The 22,180-nt window shown below is 46.8% G+C and overlaps 1 protein-coding gene across 7 annotated transcripts in view; it reads right to left on the bottom strand.

Moving 5' to 3' along the window:
- The window catches only part of IRAG1 (inositol 1,4,5-triphosphate receptor associated 1), a 119,672-nt gene extending 99,137 nt beyond the window's left edge, over positions 1 to 20,535 (bottom strand). For 3 of the 7 annotated variants that reach the window (XM_043482088.1, XM_043482090.1, XM_043482097.1), the window contains exon 1: positions 20,141 to 20,531. In XM_043482088.1, coding sequence (XP_043338023.1) covers positions 20,141 to 20,207 — 67 coding nt within the window. In that variant the 5' untranslated portion in view covers positions 20,208 to 20,531. Of the gene's footprint in view, positions 1 to 20,067 lie in introns of all 7 variants that reach the window. The other 4 variants (XM_043482092.1, XM_043482096.1, XM_043482089.1 and 1 more) reach the window with 3 other exon arrangements.
- Positions 20,536 to 22,180: the final 1,645 nt, after the last annotated feature.

Here is a 22,180-nt window from a genome sequence, read left to right as displayed (position 1 = left end):
AACCATCTCATCCTCTGTCAACCCCTTCTCCTCCTGCCCTCAATCTTCCCCAGCAACAGGGTCTTTTCCAGTGAGTCAGCTCTTTGCATCAGGTGGCCAGAGTATTGAAACTTCAGCTTCAGCATCAGTCCTTCCAAGGAATATTCAGGGTTGATTTCCTTTAGGATTGACTGGTTTGATCTCCCTGCTGTCCAAGATACTCTCAAGAGTCTTCTCCAATGCCACAATTCAAAAAGCCTCAATTTTTTGGCATTTGGCCTTCTTTATGGTTCAACTCTCACATCCAGATTTGACTAATGGAAAAACCATAGCTTTGACTATGTCATTAGCTGTGAATTAATTCCAAACTAATTCCTAAAAATGAAGACTAGGAAAGCAGAATCACCTGGTAGGGGGCAGAGCTTCTGGCTTGATGCTGATGCTAAATGAAGACATTTCCATGACAGCCTATCTCTCTCTGATAAAATGATTCTGGGTTCCCAGGGAACTTTATCATCAGGAAGACTTGTCATACCAAGCGTGCCTCAGTGCCTCTGTACATCTTCTGCTCTAAGTATGAATGTCCTTTACCCCCTCTTCCCTGCCTGACAAATGCCCCATTGCCTTCTTCTGCAATGTCTTGCTAAGGACTGGGAAGCCATGGTGTTCGTGAAATTTGTCTGCAGTGAATGCTTCTGAATCACCGCCAGGTTGTACTCCATGTGTAGAGATGCACACCCCGGACTCATCCACCTCCCAACCAACAGGGATTCCCAGTTGCCTTGCCCCCAGGACAGGAGGGACACAGGGAAGGAGCATCTCCAACAACTGGACTGACCTCCAGTCTTCCAAAAATGAAGTGGTGAGGCTCTCCAACCAACCACCGCATGAGTTGCCTGACCGAATGCAGTCTGAGTGTCTCTCAGCTTAAAGATCATGTGATTTCCTTCTCATTCTCTTGGTTGTAAGCCTTCTTAGTGGCTCCACATTGCCTCCTTAGGAGATGCCCATGTGGCACAGAATAGAGAAAGTGCTTGGGGAGTGGGGAGGGAGGACAAGTTAGCCTATGCCTCTGTTTCCTCTTCTGCAAAAGGAAGATAATTGATTCCACCTTAGGATGGTTACATGGATGAAATGAGATTTGTAAAAATCTTGGCTCAGAGTTGGTGCTTTGAGGGACAGCTGCAAATTATGCCCCTTGTTGCAGCAAGTCCCCCTTCTTTTGGTAGCAGCAACAGTGTCATCATCCCTTTGTTGGGGAGGGATGAGGCCAGGCTCATTAGAGCACCCCACTCCCCTGGCCCTGGCAATTCACTGAGGGAAGAACACCGAATGGGTCAGAATGGGCCAATACTGGTGGAAGAAACAGCATCCTATCCAGGGAATAGGACACCAAATACACACTCTCTCACCTGGGCTTACCTGTGTCTGCACACTAATTGTCCTACTGAGAATCAATGCATTGTAATTATTTTTATGAATAGCTTTGGGGAACAAAATATCATTGCCCATTTTAAAATAAAAGTGTTTAACTGTTACTACCATGGACATTCTTAAAATTCTTATTGTACTAAGGAAAAATAAAATGAATTTCCCTTGCAGAAAAAAAAAGAAAAGGAATGGGCCAATAAATTTAACTTGGTGACTTTCATTGGAAGAAGTGGGGGAGTCCTTGCTTCTGGGGGTTCTGAAAGTGAAGTGAAGTGAAGTGAAAGTTGCTCAGTCTGACTCTTTGTGACCTCATGGACTATACAGTCCCTGGAATTTTCCAGGCCAGAACACTGGAATGGGTAGCCTTTCCCTTTTCTGGAGGATCTTTCTGACCCAGGAATCAAACCGGGGTCTCCTGCATTGCAGGTGGATTCTTTACCAACTGAGCTATGAGGGAATGTTCTAAGAGGAGGATATAAGCTGGGAACTGCAAGAACCACAGTGCCACTGAGAGGCAGAGGCTGCCTGAGGAGACAGATCCCATACTGAAGGCAGTTGAGAGATGGAGGGAACGAGTCCCATGGGTCTAGTCATTTCTGGAACTGCCCTAGACGTCTCAGTTATGTGACTAGGAAAATTCTGGTTCTTGTCTAATCTAATTCAAATGCCTTTCTGTTCCATGCAAACAAGAATCTTGGCTAATGCAGAGCTCACCAGATTTGGTTTTACCACTCCCCCTGCCGTTGCTCAGGGTGGGGTGAGGGACTCCTTGAGGCCAGCAGCGCTAATACCACAGCCCACCTTCCCATCCTCAGCCTCCTTCTCTTCAGTCCGTCATCCCCCACCCTGACTGTTCTGGAACATGGGCTTAGTCCCGTTACTCCTCACTTAGAAGGCTCCTTCCCAGCCCGCCCCCACCACTGTGTAAAGAGCAAGTCCCCACTTCCCCAGCTCTACCTTCAAAGCCCTCTACAATCTGACCCAATTCCCTCTCAGGACCCTCTCCCCCGCCACCCCACCTGCTGCTTTATGGATATTGTGCCTGATCCATAGCTGCCAGCTCCCTACTCTGAAATGCTCCCCTGCACCCTCCCCCACACCCTGTGCCTTTCCCGAAAACCTTCCCCTTCTCACCAGTCTGCCAAAATTCCACCTCCTCAACTATCTTCTCTGAGAAGCCTGCCCAGATGACCGAGGCAGAGTGAATGTCTCACTGCCCCGCCCTTCCTCCCTGGTTATACATAGTACTTGTCAATCTGTCCTTAAGTGAGAATAACATGTATACATTTTGAGAGCAGGAAGCATGTCATACTTGATAAGGATCCCCCTGGGACCCCCACACAAGGATTGCCTGCCATAAGCTCTTGGTAAACTTGTTGACACAAGCCCTCAGCTTCTAGCTCACAAGCTCTGAGGCCCCCGCCCCTCCTGTCAACCACACTCTAGGAGGAGGGAATCTAGCCTTGGGGTCACATTTCCTCTTTACCAGGAAACTTTTTTTAATTGTGGTAAAAATACATATAAAATAAATTGTAAATTTAAGCCATTTTAAAGTATACAATTTGGTGGCATGATCCAGTTCCAGAAATTTTCAGCACCCCAAATGGAAACCTCATACCTGCTAGGCAGTCCCTTCCCATTCCTCCGCTCTCCGCGGGTCCTGTCAACCACTAGTCTGCTTTCTGTCTGTATGGATTTGCCTGTTCTGGGTATTTCATGTAAACGGACTCATACAATATGTGGCCTTTGTGTCTGGCTTCTTTCACTTAGCATCATGTTTTCAAGATTCATCCAGGCTGTAGCATATGTTAGCACTTCATTCCTTCTAATGACCAAATAATACTTCACCACATGGATATATCACATTTTGTTTATCTGTTCATCAGTTGATGGATATTAAGTTGTTTCCACATTTTGGATATTGTGAACACTGCTACTATAAACATTACTGTACACGTTTTTGTTTGAACACCTGTTTTCAAGTTTTGGGTATATACCTCAGAGTGAAATTGCTAGGTCACATGGTAATTCTACATCTACTGGGAAGCCTCTCACGCTTGGCATCTTTAATTTCACCAACATCCTGAGTCTGCTCAACTGACTTTACTTTGGGAGAGTCCGTCAGCTTTCTAAAAGTAAGCTATTTCGTCTTTATGACTGTCTCCTGACAGCAATCCTTAAAGGATGTTCCCAGTTTTTAATATTAACCTTTTGCTGTTTTGAGTTTTCTATTGTCTAAGCTGTTCAGATCCACTTGTTTCATTTGTGCATCACAGAAATGCTGCGGAAAGATATTATGACGTCTGTTTTTCAGATGAAGAGGCTGAGTCTCAGTGGAGGGACATGACTGACAAGTTTCGTAACCATTAGGGGACCAGCTGAGATTGATTCCCAGCACCAAGCCCTTTCCATGTAACCACAGGGTCCCTCTCTGTCCAAGGTCTTTTTTGAAATAACGTATTCTGAATATCTGAAATGTATTCTAAGTTCCATTACTGTTTAAAATGCCCCTTGCTAGGTGACTGGTCAGTGCTGGCACAGACTTCACACATGCTGCCAGTTGGCAGCTCATTTATAATCAGAACTTTTTCCCTGGGGCAGATTCTGCCTGTAGCAAGAAGATCAACTTTTTCCTTTTCTGGATCTTCTGAGACCTGCTGCAATCCTGGGTTAATACTCCCTTTTGATGTTGAGCTGAAGCTAAATGTGAGTGTGTCCCTCAGCTCAATCCCGCCTCTTGACATTTCCTCCCCATTCTTTAATCCAACTCAAGTTCAACCCAAGAGCATCCTCTTCCCCTTCTCAGGAGGAAACTCTCTCTTGGACTGAGGAGTCCCTTGATCTCTTTGGAACAGAGAAGAGGCACAACTAGGCTTGGAAGCCTCCAACCCTAGTATCCTATTTCCACGTGGGACCACATGTAAAGCAAAATAGACAACGGACGACGATGACAACACTCACATTCATCAGAGCATCCTGTGTCCCTGATGCTTTAGGTCTATTGGCTCACACTGTCCCCCAACCGCACTAGAAGGAGGATGTCATTCAGCAGATGAGGAAACTGAGACTCAGTGCCCTGTGGTGATTTCTCCAGAGCAACAGAGCTGAGGGTGGCCAGGCAGGACTGGACACCAGCAGAGCCCATGCTGCCCCACACCCGGCCACCATCTGCCTCCCAGGGAGAAGCTTTGGGAGTGGGACTGGCCCTGCCCTGGCAGTCCTGAAAGTGGCCATGGGATCTGCCTCGCCACCACTCAAGCACACGTGTCCCAAGCCAGCTTTGCCCAAGTTATGTCCTCTGGAACCCTGGTGTTCTAGGTGATAGTAGGAGCTCTGAAAATAACGGTTCCACATTGTGATACACTCGGGGATATCACTATGAGGCAGGTGTCTGTCCTGTAGGCCTTCTCAGCCCTTAAGAGGCAAAATAGCCCCAGGACTTCCCTGGCAGTCTAGTGGTTAAGACTTTGCACTGCCAATGCAGAGGGTGTGGGTTCGATCCCTGTTCCTGGAACGAAGATCGCACATGACTTGCAGTGTGGTCAAAGGTTTAGATAAATAGACAAATAAATAGATCCAGACATAGAGAACAGACTTGCGGACACAGCAGGGGTAGGAGAGAGTGGGACGAGTTGGGAGAGTAGCACTGGTCCATATACATTACCATATGTAAAATAGATAGCCAGTGGGAATTTGCTGTATGATGCCGGGAGCTCTGCCAGGTTCTGTGACTACTTAGGGGGTGGAAGGAGTGGGAAGGGGTGGGGGCGGGAGGGAGGTTCAAGAAGGAGGAGACCTATGTACCTATGACTGATTTATGTCGACCTTTGGCAGAAACAAACACAACATTGTAAAGCAATTATCCTCCAAATAAAAATTTTTAAAAATAAAATAATAAGTAAAATACAGGGAGGAAAACTTAAAAAAAAAAAAAACTATTAAGAAAGGATATGTAGATAGCCTTAAATTTATTTGATTATGGGATGTCAAAGGGAATATCTCCTTTTTCAAGAAGTGGCTCAATGTGTCTTCCTCAAAGCCCTGATCAGAGGTGCCCCTGAGACCTCTAATTAGTGGGTATCCAGAACTGAGGGAGCATGATGGCTGTGCCCGGGGGCTCTGGAGCCAGGCTGTCTGGGATCACACCCCAGCCCTGCTGTGTAGCAGCTGCATGAACCTCAAGCAAGTTACTTCATCTATCTGTACTTCAATTTCTGCATTTGTAAAACATGGATGATGATAACAATGTAAATTATATTCTATATGTAAGCTTCTTAGAATGATGTTCAGCACATAGTCAGCACTCACTAGATGCCAGCTGGCATTTTCAATCCTTCTTGAGCCCTGCAAGTCAGAGTCTACACCTGGCCTTCCTGCCTCCAGGCCAACAGTAGCCTTTTTTTGTTTTATAAAGCCTCTCAGTGAAGATGATGCAAAGCCAATTAAAAGACAGCTCCCTAGAAATAACCCTTCCTATCCTTGATGGCTGTGAAAGCTCCTTTTATTTCTACTTGATTTTTTTCCTTCCTCACAGACAGACACATAAGAGTCAGAAGACCAAGAATCTGCACCCTACTTATTTATTTTTTCCAGTGGGATCTTGAGTTTCTGTCCCAACAACATGGAACATAACAAGCCTCTAAACCAAGGGCAAGGCACAGAGTGGGTGGGGTTACAGCACTGAGCAGGCAGAGGCTGGATGGCCAAGCCACAGAGGACAGCACCAGTGACAGGTGGTATGTGTCTTCCCCTTTGGGGAAGTGGAAGAAGGGGAATATGACAAGTGGACTTGGATACTAAATTAGGATAATTCACAGTAACTGCTGCAACAGACCTAAAATCTTAGTGGTGTTGCATGTACACCTTGAGGACTAAGTGTAACACAAGTTGCGATGCCCACCTCCACTAGCAAGAAGTTCTAGAAGAGACCAGTCTATGTGGAATATATGGCCAGCATTAAGTGGGTATGTGAATACCAAGAATTCCTGGATGACTTTGGCTGCCAAAACCTTTTTCTGTTGCCCAGCTGATACTCCTCTCCCTCTTATTGGAGAAGCAAGACCTTGAGGAGAGCATGTGTTAATTCTCTCAGCTTTTAAAAGTCTTCTCTGCAAGTCTGAGTCTCTAGTGGTCTACATCCCAGTTTATTAAATTCTTGCCTCTGGGAGGCCTCAGGCTCTGTGGTAGCTGTTACTTGTCTCACTGATTTTTCACCTGGAGCAGAGATGGTTCATACTCTCTGGATATGTCCATGCTCCCCTGCATTTCCCAGCTTTCCTTGCAGTTTATTGGGGCCATATAACTATCTCGGCCCAAGAGACCAGGTGTCACCTCTGAGTTGAGGTGCTGAGGGCAGGGCCTCCTACCTCTGCCCCTGTTGAGATGGCTCTGGAGGCCAGGAGCGTCATAGAAGAGCTAGAAGAACCAACTCAGAAGCAGATGGACCCCCTCCTCCTGGGTCCGCCTTATCCACTGAGAGTGTGAGGGGGGAGGGGAAAAGAGGGGCCCTCACCTACTCAATGGACATGAGTTTGAGCAAGCTCTGGGAGATGGTGAAGGACAGACAAGCCTGGCATGCTTCCGTCCAAAGAGGGGGTCGCAAAGAGTTGGACACAAATGAGTGACTGAACAACCACAGTTGGGTAATAGAGGAGAACAGTGTTTGCACACAGGGCTGTCCAGGAATTCTTGGCATTTACACAGCCATTTAGCGCTAGATGTACCTTCCACATGGGCTTTTCTGTGACCAAGCTTCTCGCTGTAATTTGGGGGAACAGTGTGACCTCTGATTCTGATATACCAGCGGTACCATGGGACAGTGTGGCAGACAGCATGTCTCAGACTACAATATACATACAAATGACCCAGCGGGCTCGTTAACCTGCAGATTCTGATTCAGTAATTCTGGGGCAGCACTCAAGAGCCTGCACTTCTAACAAGCTCCCAGGTGATGCTGACGCTGCTGGTCACTAGACTATGTTCTGAATAGGAAGGGGAGGGGGCAGGGCTGACTCATCCATTACATATGGTAAGAACAGAGCCTAGGGCCCTTGAAAATGTTTTAATCACTTTTAAAAATCAGAAGGAAAAAAAGCTTTTAGGTCAAAGAAAATGTTTTAATACAAAACATTAACATATTTATCTTTACACCAACAGAGATATAGACTTTGTAAGCAAGAAGGGGCTCACGGGGACTTCCTTGGCCATCCAGTGGTTAGGACTCCGTGCTTCCACTGCAGTGTGGCATGGGTTTGATTCCTGGTCAAGGAAATGCAATCCCTCAAGGCGCAGCAAAAAAGTAAAAGTAAATAAGTAGTTGTCTTTTTTTAAAAGAAGGGCCTCATTAAGGCAAAAATGCCTAGATCCCACCAAAATCCTACACAGGGCAGGCGGGCAGTGGGAGGGGCTGTGCCAACTATAGTGTATATGAGTGTGCATATTTGACTCTTAGTGACCCCGTGGACTGTGGCCTGCCAGGCTCCTCTGTCCATGGGATTTCCCAGGCAACAATACTGGAGTGGGTTGCCATTTCCTCCTCCAAGGAATCTTCCCGACCCAGGGATTAACCTGCATCTCCTGTGTCTCCTGCATTGCAGGTGGATTCTTTACTGGATGAGCCATCAGTGAAACCCTTCTATAGTACATAAAACTGTGAAATCTTGAGCAGTCATGAAAGGTGACACAGATAAAATGGCTCTGTGGCCCTCTCAGCAGGAAGGATCACATGAGATACAGTATAAGAACACGTTACTGGGCAACAGAGAATGGCTTTGGCAGCCAAGCTCATCCAGAAGTTCTTGGCATCCATACTCACTTAATGCTGATTCCTTTTAGGATGGTCTCTTTTAGAACTTCTTGCCACAAGATGGAGGTGGGCATCCCGATTTGTATTAGACTTAGTCACCAAGATGCAGTTAGTTGTTTGGACCATTTTTCTGAGTCTCTCCAGGTTCTCAAGATCTCCACTTAGGGAACCCTGAGGGGTGCTCAATGCCTCCTGGAGGCCGTCATATTCTAGTCTCCCAAAGTCTTCCAAGGGACTTCCAGCCTTTTGTCCCTGCTCCCCACGGCATAGGACACACCCATGTGCTCCCAGAGCTGGAGGGCTTGGAGCAGCTGGCCCTGTAGTGAAAGGGAAGAAGGACCAGGCTCCAGAGGCATTTTTTGTTAGTGATGAACACAAGACCATCATCTCTAATCTAAGCAGCAAACATTCAAAGCATGAGTCAAATGCCTTGTGACAAGAAAGAGAATGAATAAGCATTCCCTTCAGCAGTAAATATTTCCTTAAAAACACAGCCATCCATTTGGACCTGATGCCAGTTCTGACTGTCCCCAAAAGCACTGCATCTGCTTTGAGAGAATGGACAATAATAGCTGGCTCTAACACACCTGCAATCCTCCTTTGTCACAGATGCAGCGTCTGACACAATTATTGCTCTTGCTTGGCCTCAGTCATGCAACTACTCCTCGGGTGAACCATTGGGCTTTGGTCGGTGTACTGTTCACGGATGAGGAAACTAAGGTCTCAGAAGGGAGATGTCATCTGCTCAAGGGCACAAAATGAGTTAGAAGCAGAGCCATTCCTAGCACCTGGGACCACTGCTTATATATACAGTCTTCATTTCAGCACCAGAGATGGATATTGGAATACTGCCTTCAAACTTTTACTGTTTTCAAACCTGGGAAGATTCATGCTTTCATTCACTCACTATCTACTGAAAACCATCTTAAACTTGCCATGGTTCTAGCTTCCCTTAATACATCTCAATAAAATCATAATGATCTAACCTTTTGAAAAGTCTTACTGGCCCAGCCTCTACGTCCTCTAGCCTGATAGTTCCAAGTGTGGGATTCTATCTGTTGATGGGCTGTATGTGTTTTGCAGCAAGGGCAATCTGACCTTGACCTTGCCACTTTCCACTGTGTAAACTTGAGTGAACTAGCAAAACTCAAAGCCTCGATTTCTCATCAGTAAAATAGAGATATTATTACTACCTTTATTACAAGGTGCAAAAATGTTATAATATGTGTAAAGCATTTAACACACTATGTAGCTGGTGCTCAATCAATGACAGCTATGATAGTAATGATCATAAGTACATTATTATTCTCTTGTTCTTGTCAAGTGAAACAAGCTCCTGGGGAATTCAGCAAGTGGAACCTCCCCACCCAGAAGGCTGAAAAGTCAGGCTTTCTTTGTTCACGTGCATGCACAACTTCTGTGGTTTACAAACTATAGGACTCATGACAGAGGGACAACTTGCAAGTGTTTCTGGGTCTAATGTACCAGATCCTTGAAGTCATCACCACGTCCATCTTTGTCTGCTGAACCCAGCTGACCAGAACAGTCTGCCCCAACCAGCGTAAGGCCCTGTGAACCCCAGCATTGTTGGGAATGTTGGCTGTACCCGGGGACAACTGCAAAGGAAACAAGGCTGCCCTCTGATGTACAACCATGTGAAAAACTCCATGCAGTGGATATGATTAGTCTTCTGTGGAAGTGACCCAAGAAATTGTCTGTAAATGTGGTTGAAGAGGTGGGAGGCTTGACCAGGATCTCCAGGGGGCGGGACAGGAAGACAATTATAAGCGTGTGAGGACACCTTTTGGAGAGAACTTTGCTCTCAGCAATTTCCCCTTCTCTAAGAGGAACCCTTACATACTGAGGAATGACTCCTTATGGCCGCATCTATGCCCCACGATCTTGTCACCTGACTGTGGCTGATTAACACTGACCCAACCAAGGTGGGCCTATCAGGGTCTCTCCCCTGAGACCTTGGACAGAGACGAGGAGCCATGGAACCTGGCTAAGATAGGAGTTGAGCCCTAGTGCGGTGGTCTTCCGGGTGAGGGATGCGTACCCAGGGAATATCCAAGATGATCCATGTCATACGGGAAGAAAATCAGGAACTATTACTTATTTCGTTTCTTTAGTATTAAATAAGCAGACTGGCAATGATGCCTTCATTCAGTCACATGTCGAAAGGTCACTGTCACATCCAGTTTGTGAGATGTCCTGAGGGAACACGGGAAATTCTACAATGCTAAGGGACTGAAGTCACACCCTCATGTCTTCATTTGCTTTCAGTGACATATGACACAGTTTATATGTGAGCAAGTGGATTAATGAAACATATCTAGTTTTAAGCAAGCCAATCATCATAAAATGGGCAAGTGGCTTAAATGTCCCCTCGAATATGTGGAATAAGTATACTATAACTACTAATAATACCACAAGCAACTCTCAAAAGTTTCTACAAACTGGTGGATCAAACTAGAAAAGTTCACTTACAATTCTGTAAGTAAGGACAATTTTCAGCTATCTGAGCTGGCTATCCTTTGCCTGCTCTCCTTCTCCTTGCCCTGCCCCAGGATCCATCCTCTCTGCTCTGGGCTCCCAGATGACACCTATAAGACCGGACGCATCATGCGGGTTTCCGTGCTTGCTGAGTTTGGCCAACAGACCAGTAGGAGGTGGGGGATAGGGGGAGAGGTTGGGCATTTCCTTCCCTGCATCCTTCTTGCTTCAGCGTTGCATCTCTGGAAGTGGCTGTGTCGTTCCCTAATAACAGCTCAACCTAGATGGTCCCACCTCCATGGCTCCAGATGTCACTGGCTTCCGATCACACTATTTTCTCCTCTCGCCCCTCCTGGCTGGAACTGGTATTGGCTCCCTGCTGTTGCTAGTTTGGGGGAGTACCTGGGCACCATCCCTCGTGGTTTCTAAACCTCTATAAATGGTTCTTTCTTTTGTTAAATCTCTTGAGCCAACTCAGTTAAACTTGGTTCCTCGCCGGGAGACTGGTACGTGTCTCATGTAGCCATGACAGTTATTAAAGCCAGGGGTTATCCAAAGTGCTGAGATCTTAAAACATAATGAGGCATAAGCAATCACATTTCTCTTACTAAAGAATACTCTTTTAAGGAAAGTGAAAAGAAAAAAGTTGCTGGCACTGGTAAAAACAAAGCAAGATTTTAAAATAGTGTTTTCTCTTTCTTATCTTTTAAAAATTTCTATTTTTATTAGTTTTATAAAATAACTTGCATATCGCCAGTGGTAAAGGATCCAACTGCCAGTGGAGACACAGTGAAGGAGACACAAGAGACACAGGTTTGATCCCTGGGTTGGAAAGATCCCCTGGAGTAGGAAATGGCAACCCATTCCAGTATTCTAGCCTAGAAAATTACATGAACAGAAGAGTCTGGAGGGCTACAGTCCATGGGGTTGCAAAAGACTTGGACACAACTGAGCACAAGCACAACATTAATGCAGTAGCTTGTGAACATAACTAAAAATAAAGATATACACATAAATTAGAGACTCATTCTAAAAATATTTTAGTTGATGAGATGAACCATCAAAACCTGCTGCTGTAGAGAAGACCTCTGCTCTAAAGAAAACACTGGCAAGTTCCTGCTGCCAGGTCCCTACCTCTGCCTGGGGGCTGTGTTCCTGGGGCAGGTCTGCTCCTCCCTTTGATTCTCTGAACTGTGTTCCAACAAATCCCATCTTTCTGCAGAAGACAAAAAGTGAAAGTGCTCAGTCTGACTCTTTGTGACCCCTTGGACTGTAGCCTACCAGGCTCCTCCCTCCATGGGATTCTCCAGGCAAGAATAGTGGAGTGGGTTGCCATTTCCTTCTCCAGGGGATCTTCCCAACTCAGGGATTGAAACTGGGTTTCCTGCATTGCAGGCAGATGCTTTAACCTCTGAGCCACCAGGGAAGACTCAGGGACAAAAGGAATTCCAAAGAGAAATGCTTATCTAAAGTCCCCAGGGGACAAACCTATCCTGTGCTCTGGGGGAGTCTCTTTGTTATAAGCAGAGATGGCTATCAGGCCATTTTATGGCTCACATGAAATACCCCTTAGAACTTTCCACCTTCTGAGCTAAATCTCCATCTCCCAGGTATTTTGGTCACTGGAAGGGTAATCCTTTCCCATACATTAACACACAGACATTCAGAATTACATACTTCAGTTTCTTGTGATTATCATGAGTCAGTCTCCATATACATTATTAACTCCAGGCCACAACCAGGCTTAGGGATAGGTCCAGGACCCTGGAATACCCCCAAGATCATGTTCCTTAGGGAGTCCTCTTGGCATCCAGTCTAGATTCCTCCTGACACAATTCAGCTTCATCATCATCATCTTCCATCAGGGACAAGTTGGACCTCAACTGGGAAATAGGGAAGATGTCTTAGGTAAGAAGTCCAGAAGGGCATTACAGTCTTTCTATCAGGAATCCAAGCCCCAAACAAGTGAAAACATCATGACAAGACAGCCCTTAGTGAAACCTGACCAACTAGAGCCACAAAACTCTAGGTGTTCCATGTGTTTGATGTTAATCTAAGCTTAAATAAGTTATTATTTATTGAGTGCTTATACATATATAAGTACTATGGATACAGCAGTCCATTTCATCTTCATAAAAACTCTCTGAGCAAGTTAAATTATTATCATCTTCAGCCTCATCTTACAGGTAAAAAAAGTAGTTAGATTCTTTCCCCCAAAGTCACATGGTAAGTTGCAGAGTAGGGATTTGAATTTAGGTCATTTGATTTGAGCAGCTGAGGTCCCAACCATACTCCATGCTGCCTCTGTAGCAGATTGCATGGCCTTGGCCATGTCAAGGAATTTTTTGGGCATAAACCTTGGTGGGTCAGAGAGAATGACTCAGGACTCATGACATAGGACATGGCATTTCCTGCTAATAGAAAGCTCATGGTTCTAGACTTGTATTTTCCTACTAAACTGAAGATAGGGCCTTGCTCATGGACAAGGTTATGAGACTTGATAGAGACTGCCACACACTGGGAGTTCCCTGGTGGTCCAGTGGTTAGGAATTCACCTTCCAATGCAAAGGATGAGAGTTCACTCCCTGGCAGGGAAACTAAGATTTGAGAACTAACTACTGAGCCCAAATGCCACAATGAAAAATCCCACATGCCACAACTAAGACCTGACCCAGAAGGGTGAGATGGGAGGGGGTTGCTGAGCGCAGACACCAAGCTGAGGGATTTAACCCCACAAAGTGGACACCATCATTATCTCTGTTTTACAGGAGAGGGAGCTAAGACTTGGAGAGGTTAGCTGTGGCTCAAGGTGTCAATAGTGGTGTCACGTGGTCACTCCAGGGCCTGTGCTCTCCATCAGGCAAGACGCTACTTCCAGCTCCAGCCACTAGCTTCCACTGTGATCGTGAGAGAAGAGCAGGTCAAGGCCAAGCCCTCCTCCCGACTCAGAGCCAGCGCTCTTTTGACATCTGTATGAGCAAAGTCAAGGGTGTCTTCGGGCTTTCTTTCTCTTCTGATGAACCAGGAAACTTGGGCTCTCTGTAAACATGCTCCAGTTAGCCTGTGGGTAGCCTCCAGTAGCCTCTTTGTGTCCCTTCCCGGAGTGACCACTATGCCCTCTGCACCATGTCCCAGCCCTGCAGCCCTGCAGTCACTGGATGGCCCCATCCCTTTCAGCCTCTCCTGGGCCTACTGGCTCCTAATTTTCACTTAGTTTTGCTCGGGTGGCTCAGTTTCCCATTGCCCCATCTTATACTCACTGATACGCCTGCTCACAGAACCCGTGTCCTTCAAACTTGTGTTTCCTAAACCTGAGTCATCTACACCCCACCCTCACATGTTCTCCCATGTCTGTGAGCCACCTAAATATTTAGTGATTTAATTTTTTTCATTTGATTAGCAGGGAGCCAGGATTGCTATCTTGACTGGGCCATTTACCAGCTCTGTGTTGTTGGCCAGAGCTGTTGGCCATTTACCAGCTCTGTGTTGTTACCCTCTCTGGCCCTCAGTTTCCTCATCTGTACAATAGAGCTAACAGTTGTAACTTCTTCAGAGGGCTGCTGTGAGGATGAAATGAGGTCCTGCAGGGAAAACAATAGAATATCGCTGAGCACATGAGAAGTGCCCAGTGTGTTAGCCTCCCCTGTCATCACATTTATTTTAAAAGGGAACTTTATATCCCTACCATCCATGGAAAAGTCAGTACCATTTGTAACACAAATAGAGAGGAGTTAGTTGTAAAAATAAACTTAATGAAAACAGTTATTAAATTCTAACTATTCCTGACGAAGTCTCCAAGCCCAAGACTTGCTTTCATTTCTGTCAAGAAGAGAGACAGAAAGCATTGGAAAGACGTTGAAGGCACACTAGGTCCAAACCCGGGAGAACAACTTGCCCCGATTTGCCTGGGATGTCTGGTTTTAGTACTGCAAGTCCTGCAGACCCGCGCTCCTGGGCTGCCACAGATGGACAGGAAAGAACGTAAAAGGCAATTCTGACGTGAATCCGTGTGTTTAGAGCTGAGTCAGTATCTCACTCACTAGCATCTTGCAGAAAAAGCCCACACCCTGGAGCATACCGCACAAGCCCACCTGGAAGCACGAAGTTCCCAGACGCCACACGTGGATGGAAAAGCTGTCATGCGTGTGCCACTGAGACGGGCCCCAAAGAAAAACCACACTTGTAAAGGCTCAGTGGGAGGAACGATGATTTAACACGTTACACAGCAGAATTACTCGGTAGTATACAACCCCTGAAAAGTCACATTTTGAAGTATCTTTGATGACATAAGAAAATGATAATGATAGAATGTTTGGTTAAAAAAAGCAGACTACTACTCAGACATTAAAAACAAAGAATGAAATCTTGCCATTTGCAATAACATGGACGGACTTGGAGGGTATTATGCTTAGTGAAATGTCAGACAAAGAAAGACAAATACCTTATGATATCACTTATGTGGAATCTAAAAAACAAACTAGTGAATATAACAAAAAAAGAAGGAGATTCACAGATAACTCCAGTGGTTACCAGTGGGGAAAGGGAAGCAGGAGGGGTAAGATAAGAGTAAGGGATTAAAAGTTGCAAACTATTATGTATAAAATAAATGATCTATGAGGATATAATGTACAACATAGGGAACACGGCCAGCATTTTAAAACTATATAAGGAGTATAACCTTTAAAAATTGTGAATCAGGAAGAACTGGTGCTGAAGCTGAAACCCCAATATGTTGGCCACCTGATGTGAAGAACTAACTCATTTGAAAAGACCCTAATGCTGGGAAAGATTGAAGGCGGGAGGAGAAGGGGACGACAGAGAATGAGATGGTTGGATGGCATCACTGACTCAATGGACAAGAGTTTGAGTAAGCTCCAGGAGTTGGTGATGGGCAGGGAGGCCTGGTATGCTGCAATCAATGGGGTTGCAAAGAGTCAGACATGACTGAGTGACTGAACTGAACTGAATGTTGTAAGCTGTAACATATAATATTGCACATCAATGATACTTCAGTTTTTTAAAAATTGGGAAAAAAAGCCACTAAGATGTCCTTCATTGGGACAATGGATAAACTGTTGTGCATCTAGGTAACGGAATGTTATTCAGTGCTAAAAAGAAATGAGCTATCAAGCCATGAAAAGACATAGAAGAATCTTAAATGCTTATTACTATGTGAAAGAAGCCAGTCTGGAAAGGCTACATAGTGTGTGATTGCAACTGTATGACATTCTGGAAAAGGAGAAACTATGGAGGCAGTAATAAAGATCTGTGATTGCTAGAGGTTTGGGTTATCAGAGAAGGATGAAGAGATGGAGCACAGAGGATTTTTAGGCAAGTGAAAATACTCTGTATAATACTATAATGGTGCATACATGTCATTATACAATTTGTCCAAACCCACAGAATGTACAATACCAAGAGTGAACCCTAAGGTAAACCATGGACTTTGGGTGACTATAATTGTCAATGCAGGTTCATCAGTTGTAACAAATGTATTACCCTGGTGGAGCTGTTACCTGGCAGAGGCTATGCATGTGTGGGGGTGGGGAGGAACAGGGAAATTTCTGTGCAGACCTTCCTCCCAACTTTGCTGTGAACCTAAAACTGCTCTTAAAAAAATAGTCTTTAAAAAAAAAATTTTTTTTTTGGCTGTGCCGTGTGGCTCGCAGGATCTTAGTTCCCTGACAAGAGACTGAACCTGGGCCACCGCAGTGAAAGCGCTGAGTCCTAAACACTGGACCACCAGGGAGTTCCTTTAAAAAAATTTTTGTTTTTAAGCAGACTGTAAAACCACGTATGGTAAGACCCTAGTTTTATAAAATATACAGAAATGTAAAGGAAGAGACACACCATAGTAACAATATTTATGGGGACTTCCCTGATGGCCCAGTGCTTAAAACTCCACTCTTCCAATGCAGGGGGCACAAGTTCAATCCCTGGTCAGAGAACTAAGATCCCCCATGCTGTGCAGTCCGGGCAAAAACAAAAACCCAGTATTTATCTCTGAATGATATGATTCCACAGGGATCGTTCATTTATTTATATTTGTTTCTGAATTTCTTACTTATACTTTCCAAGAAAGTTTAGCAAAGAATACACATTACTTTTATTACTAGGAAAAAAAATCTGAATAAGAATCATAAATTTAAAAAGTACTGGGATGGGAAGAAAGTAACCAGAGCAGATGAAGCCCCAGCCTTCGCTAACCCTTTTTTCACATCTGTGGCTTATTAGCCAAGAGGCAGAAGAGCTTTTCTGTCTGGCTGGCTGACTGTCACCTGTTTGCCCTCTTCCGTGGGGAAGGCCCTCACAGAGAAGTCAGGGCACGCCCAAGGTCACGGACTCGTGTTGCCTCTGCACCTCATCCAGTGAGGCTGCCCTGGGCTGTCACCTGGACTCAGGGTCTGGCCTCCAAGGTCCACGGGGCAAAACAAATCCCCTTGACCTTCCCATCACCTGGACTGTGACACTCTATAACCGCCTGAGATCCTGGTTACTAACTAGAGGCAGGATGGCATCTAGCACCACAAGTGCCCACTTTGGACCAAACTGGCCTGAGCTGGAGTCCTCGTTCAGCACCCACCAACTATGTTCCCTTGGGCATGTTGCTTCACCTCTCTCAACCACAACATTCTCATCTCTACCACAGGATTAAATTAAATAACAGTTCTAGCACACACCCTGGCACAAAGTCAATTCATATCCATTTTTCTCTCCTCCTTCCTTTTACATTTGCTACAAGAGAACTCAGTTCTCTATCTCTGTCCCCCTGCCTCCAAGAGCTCAAAGAGCAGAGTCTGGAGGCTCCTAGATCTCTCCCCCCCACCCATCTGGGCCTCTGCTCCTCCTCAGTAATCAAACAGTCCCTCTGCTGACCACCAAGCCACAGAGAGGGCGGCTGAGAGGCACTCTAGAAGCTACATGTGGCTACTACCCAGGGGAGGTGGCAGGGTAAGGAGCGGGTGGATGACTTGAGACACCCCCCCCGCCACCAACCTTGCATTCTCTCAAGATACACCAGAAGAATCTGATCATCAGGTACACATACATAATAAACCCAGAAACCACATTATAAGCATTATGTCCATTTCTTCATAAGAAAAAAAGTCGCTTCTGAGAACTTTGTATTGATATACTCTTGGCATTATTCTGAGTGTAGGACACACTCTACAGAATGAGATGGGGTCTCTGACCTAAGAGAGCTCAGTATCCACTCCTGCTAAAGGTGTGGGCACATCCATCCACCTTTATTACTAAGAGGACAGAGGCAAGGATTGTTTGGGAAGCTGAGAATCCATATATGAGGTTCAGTCCACCAGGCAAGGAATCTGGCTTCCTCACACAGAGACTCACAGAACCAACCCCTTGTCCTGAAATTATGAGCCCACTGGTCCACCTGAGAGGTAGTTTCAAGTAGAAGACATCCCATGGCCTTAACTGTCTTCATCCAGGACACGAAGTCTCCTGCTTGTCCCCTGATGGCTGGATGACCTTGGACAAGTCATGTAACATCCCCCGGTCCTAGTGTCCTCCTGTGACACTGAGGTGAAGACACATCCCCTTTAGCGTTGCTGGCAAGAGCACATGAAATCACGTATGGAAAGCCTGCCACTCAGCGTTGGAAGAGAGTCAGTGCTTCCCCACGACCCGCTCAGAAACGGCACCAGCCAGAGATGAACAGGGCATGCTGGTTAGAGCAGAGCCTGTGGAGATGAGCTGCCTGGGGTCATCAGCTGTGTTTCCTCTCTGTGCTAAAATGTCCCATCTACATGATGAGGATAATAATAATCTGTGATTTGTAGGGTTTTGGAAGTTTGAATTACTACACGGCAAGTGCTTAGAGCAGTGCATAGTAAGAATGGCATGTTTGCTTTTTCACATTTATGGGGATCATTGATCATGGTGTAGCAGTTTGTACAGAATTACACCTCCCAATCTTACATGGTATGCAAGAACACCCTGCTTACTACCAAGCACAGAGGAAGGTACATCAGCTGTGAATTCAAATAGCCACTTTCAAAACAACCTATAGACTTGCACACCCACACACAAACACCACTGAATCATGAACCAAACAAACATGAAAATGACAATTGTAATATCCATTAGGGACAAAAAGCCCAAGACACTACCCAAGGCAGAAGTGTACCCTCTTATTCCCAGTTGTGTTGAGGGGCAGGAGCATTGCAGCTGGACTCGTACAGACTTGGCTCTGACTCCTAGCTCTCCCAGTTCTGCTCTTCCTTAGTGGTCTGACCCTAGACAAGCCACTTAATTTGAGTTTCCTCCCCATAAAAGCCTTGGGGTGAAGTTGAGGGGAGTTCACGCCACCTGTCTCACCCGCATGTCACTGCCGCCTGGCGGGGACAACAGGACCCCAGCAGGCTCCGACTCCCTAATGTTCCCAGCCTAACAGCCTGGGAAGCAACTTCCTTTTTTCTGCAGGAGATCCATGGGCTGCTTGACTCCCCCGACACCGAGACTTTCAAAGAGCAGCCTGAAAAGTGGGTGTTAAGAGGGCAGCTGCGGCTGAACTCTGGGAGATGCAAGCACCAGCCAGGGGTCCCTGACAATCCCACACTGCGTTTACTCAATCTGTGGGGTATCTCCAGGCTTTTATAGCCATTTACTGGACAGGAGGGAACAGACAACTGGGCCCCTCTCTGGCCTCTGACTTCCACCGGCCTTTCCTTTGGAAAAAGGCAGCCTGAGTGCCTTCCACTCCAGCAATAGCTCTGACTCCGAGCTTCTGGAGGTGTGCAGGCTCAGTGCACAGGCCAGGCACACACAACCCCTCGAGGGTGCAGAGAAAGGTCACCGGGGGCAAGGCTGGAGGCAGGAGAGATGGGGACAGGGGTAAAAGCAGGGGCTGCCACCAGAACACAGGATGGAATGTGCGGGGACAGACACAGGGGCAGGTCAAGGAGGGAGACAGACAGGACTGGGCCAGCACAAGGGCCAGAGTGCCAGGAGACGAGAGTGTCGGGGGCGGGGGGCGGTGGCAGAGAGAGACACAAGTGCTCAGAGAGCGGGGCTGGGGCAGCAGGCGGTGCGTGAGGAGCCCTGCCCAGTGGGCTTACGCAATCCGGGGACCCTCTATTACTCCAAAGTGGTCCACAGGAAATCTGGGGATGAGGATCCCCAGTCAGAACCCACGTTTTCGCCCTAACCTGTGCATGCTTTCCAACAGCAAGCAAAAGAAGCACAATTTAGTTAAGTCAGGATGGGCTAAGATTCACATCTTATTTTGAAATGATGACAGCAACAATAAAAATACTCGGCTGAAATGCCATTCGACCAAGCCAGCTCCCCTAGAAAGTTAAAGTCAGGCGCCCCCATCCCAGCACACCCTGTACCTTTAAGGAGGAGAAGAGTTCCCTTGCTCCCGGCTGAAGAGGCAGGTTATTCTTGGAGACAGCGACGACTTACCTAAAACTGAGTTATTCCCCTTTCCTCCTCCGGCCAGCCTCTCTTCACTCTGGGGAGCTTTTACCATTTAAGGTCAATGTTACATCTGGCTCTGGAGCTTGGAGCTGAGAAGCCTCTGGCTGCCGAGCTCCGCCGCCCGCCTCCTCGGAGAGGGGCTGGGACTTAGAGCCCAGAGCTCCTCGGGGACCCCTCTGGCCCGACTCAGGGGGCAAACGGCCGGGAAGCTGGCCAGGCCATCCAAGGCTCAGTGCAGGCTGGGTCTGAGAGGCAGTGGCTGGCCCTGGGCCCCTCCCACGGGCACCCACACAGTGGAGGGCAGTGCCCACGGGCAGCTCATGCTGCTGGGCATGTCCCGGCCAGGCAGGGAGCAAGACAACTCGGCCAATCTGCCTCCCAGCCTGGAGTCTCCAGCGAGCATGTGAGCCTGGACAAGACCCTGGCCCAGCGCCAGCGAGACTGGGAACATTTCCTGTCCCGGGGATTGGGAGGTGGGGGCTGCTCCCACCTTAAGCCCTTGGGATTAGCAGAGAGAAGGGCCTGGAAGATTCAGCTAATCCCAGACCTGGCACCAGCCCCAGGGCTTCAGTCCTTGCTCCTCCTCTGAGTAGCCCTGTGGTCTTAACCTCGTGGAGCCTCAGTCTCCTCATCTCTAAAGTGGGAATCACTGGGGTCATGATGTCTAACTCCTAAGGTTGTAGGAGGATTTGATGAGATGATACTGAAAGGCTTAGCACAGTGCTAGCATCTCAGACTTGCTGATCAACACCAGCGAGTTTCCTGCCCCTGCTCACACACAGGTGAGGGAGAGCTGCTCTCTCCCGAAGTCCACACCTTGCCCTTATTCACTCCTCACCACCTTGGGTGCAGTCCCCCACCCAGAGAAAGATCATGGTACTGTGGGACCTGGCCAGTCACATGGGGGCTCCAGCCCTTTTCTGCAGTTTGAGGCAGCTCAGAGAAACCCTGAGTAGGACTGCCAGATAGAATGCAGGACACCTAAGTAGACTTGAATTTAGTATAAGTATGTCCCAAATATTGCACAGGACAAGCTTACACACACACACACACACACATATGCTATGCTGTGGGCTTAATTGCTCAGTAGTGTCTGACTCTTTGCGACCCCATTAACTGTAACCCACAAGGCTCCTCTGTCCATGCGGATTCTCCAGGGAAAAATACTGGAGTGGGTTGCCATGCCCTCTTCCAGGGCATCTGCCCAACCCAGGGATCAAACCCAGGTCTGCCTCATTGCAGGCGGATTCTTTACCATCTAACCTACCAGGGAAGCTGAAGAATACTGGAGTGGGTAACCTATTCTTTCTCCAGGGGATTTTTCCAACTCAGGAATCGAACTGGCATCTCCTGCATTGCAGGCAAATTCTTTACCAGCTGACCTACCAGGGAAGCCCCATATATATGTGTATGTATATATATATAAAATCTGAATTTCTAATTTAATGAAATTTAATGGCTCATCCTGCATTTTTATTTGCTAAATCTGACAACTCTAGTCGTGGGCCATTACTTACCACCTCAGAAAGTGCTCACCAGTCATGCCGAGAGCTCTAGGTGTTGGTGCCTGAAGACGTGTGGCCTGAAGCCCTCCTGGTGACAGGTGTCTGACTGCATATGGTCTTTATCCTCAGTTCCTGGCTGTGGCAGGCTTTCTCCCCCAAAGCTGGCCCCCTGGGCTTCTATCCCAGCCCCTTCTATAGACATCCAGTCCTGGACTGTCTCTTCTCCTTGCTTGTTACAAAAGAGACTCCTGATGAGACCATAGTACATGCTGTCTGTCAAACCCATAAATAACTGTATTTTTGTAGGTGGAACCAGAGGAGACTCCTGGGTACTAGCCACGCTTTTTCTCAGGCATCTACACCTATCCATCTACTGGGAACAGGCTCCCACTGGCAAAACCACAAGGTGATAGCTACTAGAACTGCAGGGATAGAGACTAGAATGAATTACCAAACTCTTTAGCGCTGTTTCTCCAACTTCATTGTGCAATAGAACCATCAAATGTGAAACTCTCTGGAC

Source organism: Cervus canadensis, chromosome 11 (genome assembly GCF_019320065.1).
Source record: "Cervus canadensis isolate Bull #8, Minnesota chromosome 11, ASM1932006v1, whole genome shotgun sequence".
Lineage (NCBI taxonomy): Eukaryota > Metazoa > Chordata > Mammalia > Artiodactyla > Cervidae > Cervus > Cervus canadensis.
This window is presented reverse-complemented; position numbering and strand designations above follow the sequence as displayed.